The 17,751-nt window shown below is 41.7% G+C and overlaps 1 protein-coding gene across 8 annotated transcripts in view; it reads left to right on the top strand.

The window, feature by feature from the left end:
• Positions 1-17,751, top strand: part of prdm16 (PR domain containing 16) — a 247,692-nt gene that overhangs the window by 63,883 nt on the left and 166,058 nt on the right. For 7 of the 8 annotated variants that reach the window (XM_019256721.2, XM_019256715.2, XM_019256717.2 and 4 more), the window contains exon 1: positions 6,773-7,064. The exons of the other annotated variant lie outside the window; for it this stretch is intronic. In XM_019256721.2, coding sequence (XP_019112266.1) covers positions 7,028-7,064 — 37 coding nt within the window. In that variant the 5' untranslated portion in view covers positions 6,773-7,027. Of the gene's footprint in view, positions 1-6,772; positions 7,065-17,751 lie in introns of those variants that run through there. 8 annotated transcript variants of the gene reach the window in all.

The following is a 17,751-nucleotide window of genomic DNA, read 5'->3' on the forward strand; positions in this document are numbered from 1 at the left end:
TGAATGTTTTTTAGTCTTGTTGGGTTTGTGTGTTTATTTATTTATTTTTTTAACCTGTGACTTTATTAGTTAGACAGATCGTGAATGGACAATGTATTGAAGTGAGTTTGAATCAGCTATATGCCTCATCATAATAAACACACCTGGCCCTGCTTTGAATGTACAGTATATTATATTGATATAGCCGCACAGCTACAACTCCATTTGTCCATTGCACCTCATAACTACACATTTCTCTAAGCCTCGGTGTGTTATCAAAGCCCAGTAGCGGTGAAAAGGGGTCAGTGAAGCTGGTATGATGAGAACAAAATCCCAGATCAGATCTTTACTAGAGGTGAGAACACACATCTCAGGTTGGAAACCTTCAAGGGGGTTTGTTTCAAAGATGAGAACCAGAAATCCCAGAAGCTGGTGTGCTTCAAAGGGCAGCTGAGGGGGGTGGCAGACGGCTCTCTGGAGTCCTAACCCGCTGCCATGCCAGGCTGGTTGAAATGGACACTTGTGGGCTCGGCCTGCTCTATCTGTCCACAGTTGTTAATGATAACATGCACCGGCCTCAGCACTTCATGCTGCCCACATGAGCCTCTTGTCGCCTGCCAACTTGTGTATATGTACTTGGTGCTAATACTTCTGCACCTGTGTTCGGTACCTACTGGACTCATTCTGCACAACAGCTCTCAGCGAGTTTAGCGAAGGAAATCACTGTCGACAGCAACATTTATTTCTGCGATAGTCATAGATTTATTCAGCAGCCTACCACGTCAGCTGACCTTTTTTTTTTTTTTCATTGCTCATGTGAAAACCAGGGAAACCTCATCCTGGCTTGTTTTGCATTGACTTTATTAATGCCAAACCAGTTTAATTCAAACCTGCAACGAAAGGACTCAAATATATTTTCTTAAAAATATCTATGGTTTTATCCATTTCTTATTTTAATGAATTCAAAGTGAATTGTGTTCAATCAGGAATTTTGACATAACCTTGTGAAAAATGATGTTATCAGAATATGTTTCTAAATTGCAGAATTGATTTGATATGATTTCAGTTTAGATTATTCATCATATAATGTTAAAATAAATAGCCAACCGATGTGCTATTTATTTTTTTCATTATTTTGCCTTTAGTTACAAACACTTTGGTGTTAATGAGGTGAAATATTTAGAAAAAAAGATTGAGGCCCAGAGGCCTTTTCGGCCTATACCACAAAATGCTTGTACTTTCCTGTAAATACTCCGTGTATTATATATTATATATGTATTATAAAGCGTGTATCTCTGCAGTATATGTCAGTGAACTTGCATAAACCGTTGTGCTCTTTGGCTGAGTTGTAAAATATGACAGGCTATTTTCCCCCCGCCGCTCCAAACTAAAAGATTAACATTGTGATTCCCAGTGTCCCAGCAGACAGCTTGATTGATTACATCATATTAAGGTCATTTCTACATCGGGGTAATTTTCACTCATGCCTCCCGGCGATATTTTAATGTGCATTTGTTTGGCGGGGTTGTCGGTTCCTCGCTCCTCTGATCTGCGGGGAAATGGATGGCGACATTAACGAGCGATTAATTAAAAACAACAACATTGATGATGATGATGATGATGGGACGGGAGGCGTTTTTTTAAATTTTTTATTTTTATATATTTATATAATTTTATTCCTCTGTATTCCTTTATGTCAGATTCAGTCAGATTTTGCATGTTTACATTTAGCCAGTTGTGGTTTCATTTTTTGTTTGTTGAATCATAATTAGTTTTCTTTAACTTCGACCACATGATGAGGATGGTTGAAAATATATATCTGTTAGCATTTGTCATAAGAAAAATATCTTCACGGGTACCCTGTAATTTTCATTGCTGCAATTAAATATGATTCCTCATTTTATGCGGAATTAGTTGTCACTGAAAATCCATCCGGCGGAATCATGACATTATTGTTGTTATTGTTGTTTTGTTTTTGTTTTTTTCCAGGCTCGAAAGGGAAAAACGAAAATGATTAAATGCATTTATTGGTTTGTGTTTGGATCGATGGCGGGTGTGCTGAATGTATGTTTCAAACATCAACGGAGCTGACTCACATTTCAAGATTCAAATAAGAGGATTTTAACCCTTTAACGCATGAAGATTAATGTAGGATAAATATGATGCCATAATGTTTTAATCAAAGGGTTAAAAATCAGATTTACCCACAAAAAAATATATATGTTGCAAACTGTATATTTCATAAAATCTGTCTGACACACACACACACACACACACACACACATATGTTGTATTTTGGCTTTATTGTGTCTCCAGATGTGCTGCCAGTTAAGCACCGCTGGAGTGCAGGCCTCCTGCAGTGTGTCTGTATCAGTACAGTCGCTGCCCTCTAACCTCTTCATATTCCTGCTATCAGTAGCTGTGGCGCAGCGCCCGTCTGTCTCTGACAGCATGTTAACAACGCTGCAAAAGGCCCCAAAGAAACGTCTTGGATTAGCGGTCAGATTTCCCATTTCCCATAGACGCACAAGGTCCTGAACCCAATTAATGGCTAATAATTACCAAGGCAACTTCACTATGACCGCTTCTGGGGACTTCATTAGAGGGAAGGAGGGAGCGGCCCGCTGTGGAGTGGCACTCTAGACTAATACTTTAGAAAGCCCCCCCTCCACACACACACACACAACTCTTGGGGAATTTGTTTGTATTTATCGATCTCTTTTTTAAAAAAAAAACAGTGTTGGTGCAGGTGATTATTATTGTGTATACCATTTCTCTCTTGACATGTGTGTGTGTGTGGCTCATCCTTCCCACCTCGTGCCGGCGCTCCCATCATCACCGCACACGTGCCTCCACGCAAGTCCGAGCGCCCTGCCGCAGCTAGTTACCATGTTTACTCTCCCATTACATCGACTGTGGCAGAATTGCAGTTAGCAAATTTACAATGCTCACAGCGCTCACAAAAGGTTTTTTTTTTTTTTTCTTTTTTTTTTTTTTGATGTCCCCTCCTCATCCACAGGCCGGACCGCGAGGTTCTCCGTTTCACATATCTAATGTGCGCTGATGTTATCTGCGCGTAACGTCTAATCCAGAGACCCGGAGCCTTTTCCACCGTGGATAAAGCTTGGGTTTCAGCGAGTCTGTATGTGTGTGAGTGGGTGGGAGGAGGGAGGAAAGGGGGGGGCTATACAGTCACCGCAGTCTGACCACACCAGTCCACAGTGTTATAAACTTCTGTAGCCCCCCCACATCCACCACCTACCCTTACGCACTTATCGTCGTCAGAGCGCACGCCTAATAATCGACGATGATGTTGATACTGAGTAAGATTATGTTTATTTGTGTAAGATTCAGAGGTTAATCTTTTTATAGCATTATATTTTTGTTCCTGTGTTGTCACCTACAAACTGTTGTAAACGAACTCTTAACAGTCATCTCATCCTCCTTAATTGAATAATTGTCTGAAGGGACGATTTTCCAGGTACGCTCAAGCTGTTCCGGCTCATACGTTTGGTTACTCTGGTTGTAAACACAGTGTGAAAGCTTCAAAATTCCAATGAAAAAACTATATGTGACACAAACATGAACACGTTTGGGTGAGGCTGGAGCCCGACCTGTCAGTTCCAGGTGATGTGAAGACGTCATCTCTTCACCAAGATGAGATTAAGGAAACTGAACCGATTTGACGCAGATTGTGTCCTTGACGCACTGCACTGTACAGACATGTACAGAAACAGGCCTGTGCCTGTGCGAGGGGCCGTGGAGACAGTATCAGGACGTACAAACAGAAGTCATAGAGGTCACAGTTTAAGAAAGAATCCGCGTAAAATACTCGATAAACTATAAAATCCGGATAAAGGCCTCTCGGTGCGTTTTTATTAAACTGGATCGTACTATTTTTGTTTGTTGTCACATCCAGTTGATTAGGAATCTGCCTCTCTTCGGTCTAATGAGACGGATTAATAAAACACAGAGGGGTCCTGTTTGGACATGATTGAACACGAGTGCAGCAGCGCACCTCTCTTCCGGGGGACAGAGTCAGCGGTGCTGCCTTCGTGCGCTCCGTCCAGCCTCGGGACAAAAGAGGGGGGGAAAAAAAGAGGCACATTTGTGGAGAGCAGACACGCTACAAAACGCCGCAAAAGGGAAAGGTTGACGTTTAAAATTACGCAGGAAAGTATTCCCTTAACGGCCCACAGTGTCGGAGAGAGAGCAACACTTTTGTTTTGCGAGCCTAATCACAGTTAATTGCTCTCTTTTAAAAAAGGTGTTGCACCATGTGAAATAATTTGTCCAACCTGATGTGCGAGAAATATTCACAGGCCCGGGCTGAGCTGTCTCGGGTGGCTGATGGAAATAATTTCCACCCCAAACTGAGGAAACTTCTGCAGATTTTTTTTCTTTCTTCTCCCTCCTCTCAGTTTTTCTCTGACTAAAGCTGGATGAAGGACGCGGTATCGATAGAGCCAATCGATTAAGACAATGGATTATTGATAGGTTGTCGCCACGCTGCCTTCAGACAGACCAAGGAATAAACAAAACCTTTGTACACTATTCACATAATTTATTATTTGTTTATCGACCTGTTTTGTCACTCCCACCTCTGCGCTGCAAGGCCGCAGAGCTTTTGTCTTTTTTTTTTAAAAAAACCTCTTGATTCTGAATGAAATATTTTTAGTTTTTTTTTTTTTTTTTTAAAGAAAAGCAATGTTACACCTCCAAACTCCTCACACTCCCCCCTTTGGTATATGAAAGAACACCTCGCACGCTTCCTTGCATTCTGCAGAGCCAATAAAATGAACCTCCCCGCCTCATGATGCCAAGACAAACTCCCTAATATACAGATAATGTATGCTAATTACTGCTGATTATTATTGGTTAATGATTCATTTCACCTCAAACTCGTGGGAAAACATCCCACGGCAATTTCTGTCCAATATAGACTGAAGAGGTGTTTGATGAAGTCGAGCTCCTTTTTATTCAAATCAATTGTTTCATGTGCATCATAATGAGCAACAAGCTGCGGTCCAACCACCAAAGACATGTCAGGCACACCGCGACTCATCTGAACTGAAAAGCACAAAATATATAGAATATATTATATGTATAAATAAATAAAATAATAATAGCAGTAATCAGAATAATATTCATAAGCATTCTTAAAGCATGGATTTGAGAGCTTCCCATAAACGTGCGGCGTGATTAGTGTGCAGAGAATTGATCCCCGCCGCTCTCCCAGCGGACTGCAGTTGCTCCATCACCACCGATCTTTAATAGGCTCCAACATAGAGCCGCCTTTATGCAGCCAAACTAGACGGAAACCATTCCCATATGACATGTAGGCTAAAGGCCCATGCATGCAGGCAGCGCATGAATATGACGAGCAGCCTGCCACCATCAGTCAAACTGGACTTTATTACGTTTTATCTGTAATAAAATTCAGATTCCTTTGAACGTCTGCAGCTTCTATCGTGAACTCCTTTAGTTTGTTTTAAGAAGTCAACGTGTCAATGACAACAAAAATATACAACGTTAATTTATCAACACAGTGTGATTTAATGTAGTAATAATAATAATTATAATTATTACAATAATAGTTTTGGTCATGCAATATATTACATTTGAAATCATGCAAAATAGTTGTAATAACATGAATAAAATCTGTCATTTTGCCTCATATCAAACTTCAATACTGACATACAACGTAATAAAAAAAAATAACGCTACAGACTCACGTCCTTGTTCGATATTTGTGTTTGAATATAAAAAAAAATCTGTCAGTAAAAATGTAAAAATTACCTTGTAGTCCTTCAGACTCCATCACACTGCTGGATGCATGCACTAACGTGAATCCGGTCTCCTCCTGCCTGCAGCACACAGACAGACAGACAGACAGACAAACAAACAGGTGCGAGGCAAAAGTCATACTTACAAAGAGAAAGCGTCTATCCACCTCCGTTCAGGTGATCTGCGCTTAACTTTACGCGGCACAGAGGCTCTAACAGCGAACACAAACACTTCTCCAAGAAACAACTGCTGCAAATACGATTGTTACAAATGTGAAAGAGAGAAAAAAAAAGGCTGGATTTCTCTCCGGTATGGACTCTCTCTGCTGCTGCTGCTGCTGCTGCTGCTGGCGGTGGTGGTGGTGGTGGTGGCTCCATGCATGCGTCAAACAGCTGCTGGCCGCTGCTTGTCCTGAGGGCAACAAGGTTTACACACACACCACATACATACACTCACACACCTCCACACACACACAACCAAATCCTGTAAAGTGCAACTCCAATCGAGTCTTGCACCTTTTTACACCCACATGTGAATTAATGAAGTTAAAAATAGTCCCTGAAATTCGAGCACTTTTTGGCTCCGTCTACATCTCGCATCCAAAGTTTCTCTAAAGTCCCTTAAATCCAAAATAAAATTCTTTAAAAAAAAAACAAAAAAACATTTTATATACAAAAAACATAAATGTGATCAGAAGAATTACAAAATAAAATCATGAAATAAAAATCATAATAATATTAATAATAAGTCTGGTGCGTTTCTGTTATTATAATACGACCTTGACCTCACCATACCTCCCTGTGTCCACCCGCCGGTTGGAGAAAACCAACTTGTCGCTGTTAAAGGGGTAAAAATCCAAGAAGGTGCTGGCAGGAGCTGAATGGGGTGGGTGCGGGGGTGAGGGGGGGGGGGGAGTTTTGGGAGGGGGGGGGGTGGGGGGCGAGGAGGGGGACGAGGGTAAGGGGATGGCAAGATGGGGGGGTGGGGGGGTGGTGGAGGTGAGATGGTGAAGGGGAGAGCAGGAGGAGGAGGAAGAGGAGGAGGGGAAGAGATAAGTGATCTAAAGGGGAGACGATAGGACAAAAAAGTGATGATGATGAATACATTGGAAAGTTTTTTGGCCCTGGCGAGGGTGTCAGATTGAATGGCCTGTGCGCATGTGCGAAGGTGTCCAAACTGACAATGCTGGTGAGATGAAGATAGTGTTGTTGCTGCTTCTGGGCTCACGGAGGACGACGAGAGGAATCTACAAGCCGACAAGATGAGATCCAAGGCGAGGGCGAGAAAACTGGCCAAAAGTAGGTGTTCTTTTTTCTCCTTCTTATCGCTTTCGGCCACCGGCTCCAAACTCCTGCGTCTCTTACATGTCCAGTGTGTCCTTGTCATTTGTCATATCCTTAAGAGAGGAGGGGGCGACTCTTTTGTCCAGAGTTAACTTTTTCTGCTAAAAAAATGTGCTCCGCTCCGGCTTCTCTGCGTCGTTTCCCCGCATGCTGCGGTCTTGGCTTCGTTGGTTTCCCGGCGTCAGAAAGTTTCATGTGTGATGAGAAACGCCGCTGGTGCTTTAGTTGATTACGCTCCTGTAAAGGCACAGCAGATCAACAATGCCGTTCAGTTAAAAAAAAAAACAACTAAAAATCTGAGCTCGATCTCGTAATTTGCTCATTTCGGGTGTTGGAGTTTCACTGAAGGCGCAGAATCGTTTCCCGAAAGTTACCAACCAAAGTTGACGAAATGGATAGTAACTTCTTTTTTTATATATAGAGCCGTACCAAGTCTTGTGAAATAATATTCCCGGCTTCTGAAATAGTGGGCGCTGTGGCACTGCTGTCTGCGTGCGAGCTGCTGCACAGCTCACACCGAGCTGAGCGCACTCTTTTCACTCGCCTGCAAAAAAAAAACAAAAAACCCGGAGACGCCAAGATGTGAATTTGGACAGAAAGAGCAATATTTTAATGCAGAATTTTTTTTTCTTAGTCAATCCTGCTTGAACCGCAGAAGATTTCGCTTCCCGGTAACTTTGTTTTGTCCCAGGGCCCTCGGACTGCTGCAGACTGGTTCCTCCTCCAGGGAATGCCAATCAATAATGCGTCTTGTGCAAGAAAGCGCCCTTACTACAAGTCTACTGCTTAGTGGACTGCTGCTCGCGTCACACGGAAAATTCATGTATTCAGTTGCACTTTGTTGTTGGAAGTGGACCATGTTTATTGTTTGACATTGTGTTTATTGTTGGTGGGTTGATTTTACGAATCGCCGTCTTCTCTCTCTTTTTTTTTTTTTCTAATTCCTGCATGAATGCATTTTGTTTTCTGCGGCCAGTGATGAGGGTCAGCATGCTTTTTTTTATTTTCATTTTTTTTTAAATCCACAATTTTAAAGATGAATGCTGAATAGGTGAACGATTTCTGCAGGCCTGTTGGCATTTGTTATGTCTGAAATATGTTTGTTATAATTGACTCATGCTGAGTTTCGATTTGTAGTTTAGTGAAAACGCAGAGCTAAAACACAGACCACGACAAGCTTTGTGTTTATTTACTCTTTAAAAAAAAACAAGCTTATTAAAAAAAATTAAAAATAATAAAAATATACCTGTTATTGTTTTTATGTTGGGCATGCACGATTGCATGTTTACAGGCCTTTAAAAAGGTTTGTAACTTTGCCAAAGCTGTTGGCTTTAATTCAACCCGAACATGGAGCTTTATATTAGACACAGTTTAGACTTTTTACAATAAAATAAAAAATAAAAACACATCTACTATTTTAAAACGTATACTATTTACATGTTAGACCTTAAGTGGAATAAATATGTGTGCACAGATTTTTAAAACAAACCTGCAACGTGTTTATTTGAAATTACAAGAGGCCTACATTTATACCAAAAAAAACAAACAAAAAACGCTGTTCCATCTGTTAGATTATTATTAAATGTTTGTGTACATGTGCATTCAGATAAATAATTATAATAATAAAAAAAAGAATAAGCAACTCTTTGTTTTTTTTTTGCGGTCATGTTTTTGTTATTATCTTCTTATTCGTGTATGTACTCTATGATTGGTGCACAAGGGATCAAGTTTAGAACAAAGACAGAAAAGAAAATTGTTGAGGGGGAGAAAAAAAAAAGAAAAAGGAAAGAATGAAAACGCTAATTGGGCTACTTTGTGAAAATACTTAAACATGTCGAGGATCCTGCTTCTGGTCCAGTAATTGCACTTGGTCTTGATCTCTAAACAGCCTTGATAGTCTGTTGATCCGGGTGCTAATGAACACAAATACCTGGCTTTGTAGCACTCTCACATCGCTGGACCGCTGCAAGCCTGTGCAGCCTCAGAGGCCCTCAGATGTGTGTTGTGGTGCTGCGGGAGAAGAGAGAGAAACAACAGGAGACAAGCAGCCATGAAAAATATCTTGTTCTTCTTAACATTCAAAACATGCAGGCCCACAACTTTTGAATACAACGCGTGGGAGTATGTTCCACCCTCCCTTTTTTCCTTCTTCCTTTTTCTGCCGCTTAGGTAAAATACTCTCCTGCAACTGAAGGCCCACAGCATTATTCAGCATGCAGCTGCTTTATCATTTATTTTTTTTCAAGGCTTCGTGTATGTTTTTCTTCTCTCGGCACATTGCAACACGACTGTGTAGAAACTCCGCATCCGCACACAGAATATGGATATGTGCGTGTTTTAATAGAGGCTCGCATTGATTAGCATGCAGTCGCTCTGGTTTGTTTACATAATGCTTTGGTGGTCATGATTAAGTGAACGTTAGTGTGTTTGGACTATAATATGATATCGCCCTCACGAAGTCAACCTTTTGTTTATTATAAAGAAATATCACTCTGTTGCTCTTATCCCACAATATTTTCTTTATTATTGGATTTTTTTCCCTCTCTGCAGGCTTTAATTTAGGATTTTTTTTATCACATTTAATTGTAGCTGCAACAGTGCTCTCTCTAATTAATTATTAGAATTTTAAAATGTCCTATATTTTCCCAGATTATTATTTTTGCAATCCTTGCGAGATCTCACAGCGCATCTCATTTTCTCGAAGATTACGCCTTTGGTATCAGACTCCTGTTATCCTAAAAACAACACAGAAAATGCGAATGAGCGAGGTTTTTTTTTTTTGCTCACATCAAGCCTCACGTATCTGTGTGTGTGCGCGCCGCAGAGGGCTGTATGTGTGTGCGTAAAGTTAAACACCTTGCGGCTGTTTGATTGTGGAATTGTGCTGGCTCCATATGTAGCTTTTAAAATTGGGGTTTGGATCAGTTAAGACTTCCAGTAGAGTGAGTGTAGATGTTTTTTTTTTCTTCTTCTTCGGTATTTTTGCAGTGTGCAGGTGAGACCAGCTCTCATACACACACACACACACACACGCACACACACACACACACGCACACACACACACACACACACACACATAAAACAGACGCTCTCGCTCTGCTGCACGCACGCAGCACCGTCTCCACAGAAAGCTAAAGAAATATAATTCAATTAGAAACATGTATCAGCTTTTCACACAGCCGGAGAAACAAGAAGGTGTTTGAATCCACTGATTCTGACGACATCTTACACACGTTATTGATTTTCTAAAACCTATTTTAGTTACTGGGGCCGTCTGCATTATCAAGTCAATAAAATGAAACGTAGCTCCACACTTTTTTTTTTTTTTTTTGGAGGGGGGGTTGTTTTTTTTAACCACCTGATTTTTTCTTTTTCTTTTTTCTTTTGCTGATTTTGCACAAAATGACCTCCACCCTCACCTCTCTCCTCACCCACCGCACTGAAGAAACGCACACAAGTCCTCCTCTCCCATACACCTCACTCTCTCTCTCTATCAGTTTGGCCTATAAATATATACATATATATATATACTAATTGCCAGCTATCCTATTGATCTTTGTGTTAAATGCCTCTTATTAGATGGACTCCCAGTCATGAACTTGGCTTGGCTCAACAGCTTCTGATGTTTTGACAGAAGTAATAAAACCCAACCCATAACACTTTAAAACCAACAATGGTAGCTATGTTGAACTTATGGCTAAACGTTCAGGGTCCTGTGCAAGCTTCCATGTATTACTGCTGTGCAGCTGTAATGTTTGTCAGATAGCCCTCCACCATGTTCACAGATTAGAGCCTGAACATAAAAATGATAGGATCATGGAATGAAAAGGAAATGTGACGTCAGCAATTTTCTTTGAAATACAATTCTCAGTTTTAGTTGCTTTTATTTTGAAGTTGGTGAGTTAAGACAACAGAAATCTTCTTCATCACTCTTACTTTGAAGACCTCCTCATATTGCAGGTAATTTTGACTAGTTCACTTTAATACTGCCACTAGTGATTAGCCTACAGTGCTCATTTTATTTTATATTGACTGTGCGTCATGCTGGATTTCATGCAAAATAAAAAAAAAATACCTGTGAGATCTTTATTTTCTTGCTGTAGACCTTTCGTAGATAAAATGCGATGAGAAACTTGAGACTCTTGTGGTTCCACAAAGCCAATTTGCATTCATGTGTGATGATGTGAATCATCTTAGCCGTGCTCTGAATCAGGCGACACCAGTTTTGCAGTTTTACGTCTTGGTCTAAAATGACTGCACACTCTCATGAATCTTAGCACCCCTAAAATAAAACTGAAGCCATTCAGGTGACGTCAGACTGTATACCTTGGTACTGTACAGTCTTTTTTTCTCCCGATTTACAGAAATACTTTTCACTCTAAAATTAGGAATCTCCCGATTTACAGAAATACTTTTCACTCTAAAATTAGGAAGATGCAGAGATTTTGAGATATTGGGGTTTTTGATACAGAAATGTTCACTTGCTCTCTTTTTCATGCTATTGGGAAGTTTTTTTCCCCCGAGCCTTTGGACCGATTTTAGAACCATTTGTGTCAATTTCTGAGGGATTGAAAAATTGTGTAGCCTAACTAATTGCATCAGTTCACATTTGGCACAGGCACATATGCTGCATAAGTACTTGATTATGGAAGTTTGTTGGATATGAGTTCCTCATTCTAGTGTGTGTGCACATGTAGGATACAGTGTAGTGGGTGTTGTGAAGCTCCAGGACTTTCCATATTTATTTCCAGGACTGCTTCCGCATCTTTGTTCATGTGTGTTCACTGAAATACCTTTGTCCTGTTCATGAAAGGCAACTGTAATTCTCAGAGCATACTGTATGGTATGCTAAGGAGTAACTTACTCTATCACAGCGCCCCAAAAGCGAAGGCACTTTTATTTATAACATCGTCATAAATCTGCCTATTTGTAACATATTCATTTGTCATAAGGGAAGTGACTTTGGTTAAGGTTAGGGTAAGGTTTTGGTCATGGTTACTGCTGGTTAAATGTCAGTAACATATGGTCCCCATTTGATTCACATAATATGCTACAAATAAAGATGCATTGCCTTTTGTAACCATATCTTCAAATTTCCTGGGAGAGCAGACTAGTGAAGAATATTCTTTCCAGTAAAGTATTCGTATTACCCTGAAATGTGCAGGCCAGTGTAGTCTAAAGTCTCAGTTCTGCTTACTAGTCCTAAATCTCTGAAACAGCCAGCCAATAAAGAAAATGTTCATGATCTCTTCCACCTGTGCAGGGAGTAAACCGAAGAAAGAATTACAATGCTTACCGGTTACTCCATGAATTACCTGCGCTCTAAAGCTTAAAGGGGGAAGGTTAATTTACTCGAGCATAGTTCAAATGGAATATAACAATAATTTGTTTAAATAGTCTGTTTTACGACTGTTCCGCTGCCAACTTCTTAATGTTTTCTTTCACTATCAATGACTCCCTCTCTTCCTCCCTGGACGCGTGTGTTTTATCTCTGTGGAAATGTTTTTATTGTTATTCAGTCTGTTACTGCTGTAAATGTGTTGCTGCTGCTGCTGTTTTGGCCAAGTGTCTCTTAGAAAAGTGATGTCTGATGTCTAATCTCAGTCAAGTATACAGCTGCCATAAAATGTGAAAACCTTTCAATACCCTTCTGTGATTATAAGGAAAGTCATTATTTAGCAGTTTCAGGCATCACCGTGTTTTATTCTGTCTAGTGAGATGTAATATTTGTCCGTTATATTCATTTTTTGGCCCTGAATAATATAAATTTTATCACTTAAAATGAATTGTAATGATAAAAAGAGGAACTCTGGATGGTTCAAATGTAAGATTTATGTGTTCATTGGTTAAAATATGTATTTGCTCGATACAATACATGGTCAATACACTCTTTTTTGAGACAGTTGCATTGTTTCATTCTGTGTAAAAGAGATAGAAATGAAGACAGAACTTTGGTTTTTGGTTTTTGGCAGAAACAGAAACTCAAGTTGCAGTTTAGCCAAAAGTTAAAGTCACTGTGACTCTTGTCTTGAATGTAAAGTCACTGAGACTCACTGAAGGCTTGAAAACAGCTCTCTGACACGTGCATGTACACCGAGAAACCATACATACACACTAATGCAGATGGATCCTGGATGGACACACACACACACACATACATACGCACACACCTTAGTGGTGACAGATTTTTGGGCAATGTTAGGATTTAACCCCAATCAATCAAAAACGAGAAAGGTTGAGTGTAAATGTCATCCAAACAGCAGGAGCTGGCACTGTTGGCTGGCTAAATACACGTGTGTGTGTGTGTGTGTGTGAAAATCAGTGTGTGTGTCATTTTGTACAGTTGTTGAGTTGTTGGAGGTCCTGTCACTGTTCTGAGCTTTGACCTTGGCCAAGTCTGGCACTGTGATGGGTGGGCACGTCTTATACCTGGACACACGTAGGCACTCACATACACACACACACACACACACACACACACACACACACACACACACACACATTTCAGCCTCATGCTTCCAGCTTGGTCTCATGCTGGCTAAGTCAAATTTTGAGTTGACATACAAATACCATTGCATTAAGCTCTTGCACATGGCTCTAAATCCCATTCATTCCATTGATACATTGACCTCACATTATCCAGTTGGCAAATATGCCTCTTTGCACCATGACCTCATCCGCCATGTTTGTAAAAACACAGCAATCTCCCAATCATTTGGCAGCGGAGACTGTGGCATGCCCAAGAGAATTTAAGATATATCCCTGATGTTTTCTTTTTAAGCGGCCCCCCTGTTTTCGTCTCTCCTCATAGCCCTCGTTTTCAGCCTGCATATGGGGGCAGGGTCTTGTTAAAAATAGCCGAGCAGTATTCGAACAGCGGTATGTGTTGGCGAAAAGGGCCTTCAAAAAATGAAAAGCCATTACACTGCAGTTAAATGCATTTTGTCTTGACCTGTGGCTGCTTATCGAGTTACGTCCAACCACTGCTGGTCCGTATCTTGGAGCTGCATCCCAGCTTCTCAGGGCTAAGAATACATCGTGACGGCTGGAGTCATCCCATAGGAAATACCTCATCCTTACTTTGTTGAGTGCGCTGATTAACGCTAAATGATTATCTCTCTGTGTGTCTGGTGTGATTGTGCACCACCCGCTGTTAAACAGTGTGTGTTGTTTGCAAAACAAGGGGCAAATGTGTCGAGTCCCTAATTAGCGTGTTTTAGCAGCCCTCATGATTCCCCCTTGCATTGTGATATCCCAGGGATTGCTCAGCATTGTGACTAGTCTTATCTGGGTCTAATCCCGATTTGTTTGGTATTAGCCCGTGCACTTTATCCCTCTTTCTCGCTCTTTCCTTTTATTTCTTCATTTGTCCTTACCCTGCTCTTTTCCTTTTATCCATTCCTGAACTTCCCCGTCTCCTTTATGTTGTCCTCTCTTTCATTTACACCGTGTTCTCTGTTCGCTGTGCGGGAACGCTGTGTCTTGGCGTGAAGACAACATTTCTGCCTTTATTAACAAGAATTAGGCATTTATTAATTGTGTTATTTTTCAATATGTTTCTGCTGAAACATATTGTAATAATATGATCTACTAATAAGGACGACTGTTGACTGAAATTTGCAGACACTAGTTAGATCATAATATCAATTTTGGAATATTAGCTAATGCAGTGTATAGCATCATCCGGCTGAATCTCTTATTAACATAAACAGTATAATGACAATACAACACAAAGTCAACTCAAGGTGTAGTTTGTGGACATGAAGAAAGCAAAACTTTGCCACCAGTAACAAAAAAAACAAAAACAAACTTTCTACAATGTGAAAAATGACACTTGATTATCTTGAAATTCTCAGTGAACTTTTTTCATCTTTTCATCTGAAGTTTTCTTCTTCTTCTGGAGTGGTTTCACAAATTTGAGCTCATCCCTTGACACACACACACACACACACACACACACACACACACACACACTCCAGCCCCAGTCCCAGTCCGGTGCTGGTGATGATGGCTCCTCATCCTGTCTTGATATGATAAGCAGACAAACTGCTCTGTCCCCAGGGCTGTTTTGTGTCTAAAACAGACAGTGGTGTGTAGCGGTAGCGTGGCTCTAAACTTCCCTCCGCCAGCTTCCCCTTTCATCATGCCGCCAGTTCAAAGCCTTGGCTCCATCTTCGCTTCTATCTCTCCCACTCATCCCTCTCCTCTCTCCCCCACCGTCTTTCTCACTGTGTTTCTCATTACCGCAAAGATGGGACACACTCATTAAAGCGGATTAGAGACATCTCCATGTCTCACAGGGGCAGAGCGGGACATTTCTCTACTCTAGTCACCCCCCCCTCCACCCTTTTCTCTCAGAGATCAGGTTCTTTGATTTGGCCAGATAAAGACCTCTTTCATGTCGGTGGGGACGGTTAGCGATTACACTGTCAGACCCATCGTTTTGGCGAGTTTGACAAATTTGCCGTGCTGGGTGGGGTGGCTGTGGGGATTGTGCTTGGGATTGGGTGGGGGTTGAGGGGGTGGTGTAGAAGGAGATTCACCGTAATTGAGCTGTCATTATCCAGTGACCCTGCCAGGCGCTAGTGCGTAAGGCTCACCAGTTCTCTATTTGTTTAATACTTGGCTAACTTTCTTTGTGAGTATGATGGATAGAAAGAGAAGGAGGGGAGAGGGGGAGAGAGTGGAAGCGGGGTACCGCTCCCCAGATGAATGCCTCTGCTTATTTGACCACCTCTCTTGAGCGCCGCTGTCCATGAAAATGGGCTCCACTACATCACCGCTGCAAGTTTCTTTTCTCACACACAGCTCCTCCCTGGTGCAACACAATTAGGTCCATATCACCAGCTGCCATTTATTTTCATACAAAATGAAAACTGGTGGCACGTTGATTACTGAACTCCCCAGAGACAAAGGGCCACTATTGGTGCGGTTTAATTTCATTAAGTAGAGTGTGGCGCACAGGATAAATATATTAAGAGCTCCCCCCCGTTTACCTCAGCCACTCTGTGTGCTAAGCAAATCCTTTGGTGTTACAGTTGTAGAATTGGAACAAATCTCTTGATGAAATGGTTTGGTTTAAAACGAGGCACATTTCCATGAAGTTAATACTTTTGTTCTGGGATGTTTTCTGACTGTTGTTTCCTGTTTACTCTGGCAATCTGTGTACAGCACCTGTTGAACATCAAATACATGTTCTCAAAATGTATTTTTTATTCATCCGCTTGTGCTGAGGTTGCTGAATTTCACCATGTTGTCTCTAGAGAAAGGTGCCTTTTTTTTGACAGATATGAACTTTGCTCATATAGATGTGAAGCCATTCTAATTTGGTTGTTACTAACTGTGGCCTGTGTGGTGTGAGCGAGGGAATGTGAAGAAAGTCTTTTCCTGGCAAGGATGGTGTGACTATATTAGCCCAGAAATTTTGATGTAGGAAGTGAGAGCCCTCCTCGTTAACCTGCAGTCAGATTGGATGTGAGTCGATGAGCAGGGCCAAATTTGTTTGTCTGTGTGTGTGTGTGAACGCACTTGTTTCTGTGTGTGTGTAGGTGTCGGAGGGGTCTTGGGTAAAACATTTCAAGATGGCCCATTAGCCGGCACAGACCCATCCCCTCCCGACACTAGGATTCCTCTGTGCTGACCCCCTCTACTCCACCCCTCCACCTCTCAGCCCCTCTGTCCCAGAGGCCCCCAGCCTCATCCTGCCAAGTGTACGGTTCCAAAGTAACGATGAAGCTGCCTGCGTGTGAAAATATTGAATTGCAAAAACATCCCTGGGTGAGAGGGTGTGTGAATGGAGCTTTCAGCGCCGGGCCCGACCCAGGGCCTGCGCTACTGACTGACGGACAACAAATGGCATTTTGTGTCCAGAGAGAGAGGGAGAGAGGGGACAGAGAGGGGAAAGAGAAAAGAAGACGGGAGACATTGAGGGGGGCGGGGGGGTCTTGAGGTTTTTCAGACCTCACCAGTCTGGGGCCCTATATGCAGGTCTGAAATGCCTTATCACATGACCTGTCTGACCTTTGCCCTCCACTCAGCCAAGGCTGTCAGGCTGCTCTCCAACAGGGAGCGCAAAGCCTCACAGCCTCAAAGGCTACCATTCACCCCCCCCGTGCAGCCGTACTCCAAAGGTAATAGGTAAAAGTAATGTCAATGACCTCCACTTTCCTTCCCTCTACAGGAGGGCAAAACTCTTAAGATTCCCTGATAATGTCAGAGGTAGAGGGTGGCCATTTTGGCTCCTTGTCCACTGCCTCCACTGCTTGGCTCCCATGAGATGAAGTGTAAAGCAAACCTCTTTTGTGGCAAAACTATTCTTTTGGATAAAGAGACATTTCAAATTTTCCATAACGGATGGGAACTGAGATGGAAAATGATAGAAATGTGAAAAAACAACATGGTATTGTTTTTAGTTGCTATGCACTGGGAATATGGTTGTGTAACTCAACTCTATGTGTTATCTAAGTGTGTGTGTGGGACACTAGTGAATTTCTGATGTCTCAGAGGACCGACTGGGTCACAGTTTGACCGTAACCTCCTGTCTCGCTTTGCAACCCACACACTGGCATCTCTCTCTCTGTCTCTCTCCTGACCAGTCCTAGGATTCTTTCTTCTCTTCTCTTTTTCTCTTTTTCCCCTCCTT

Source organism: Larimichthys crocea, chromosome XV (genome assembly GCF_000972845.2).
Source record: "Larimichthys crocea isolate SSNF chromosome XV, L_crocea_2.0, whole genome shotgun sequence".
Lineage (NCBI taxonomy): Eukaryota > Metazoa > Chordata > Actinopteri > Sciaenidae > Larimichthys > Larimichthys crocea.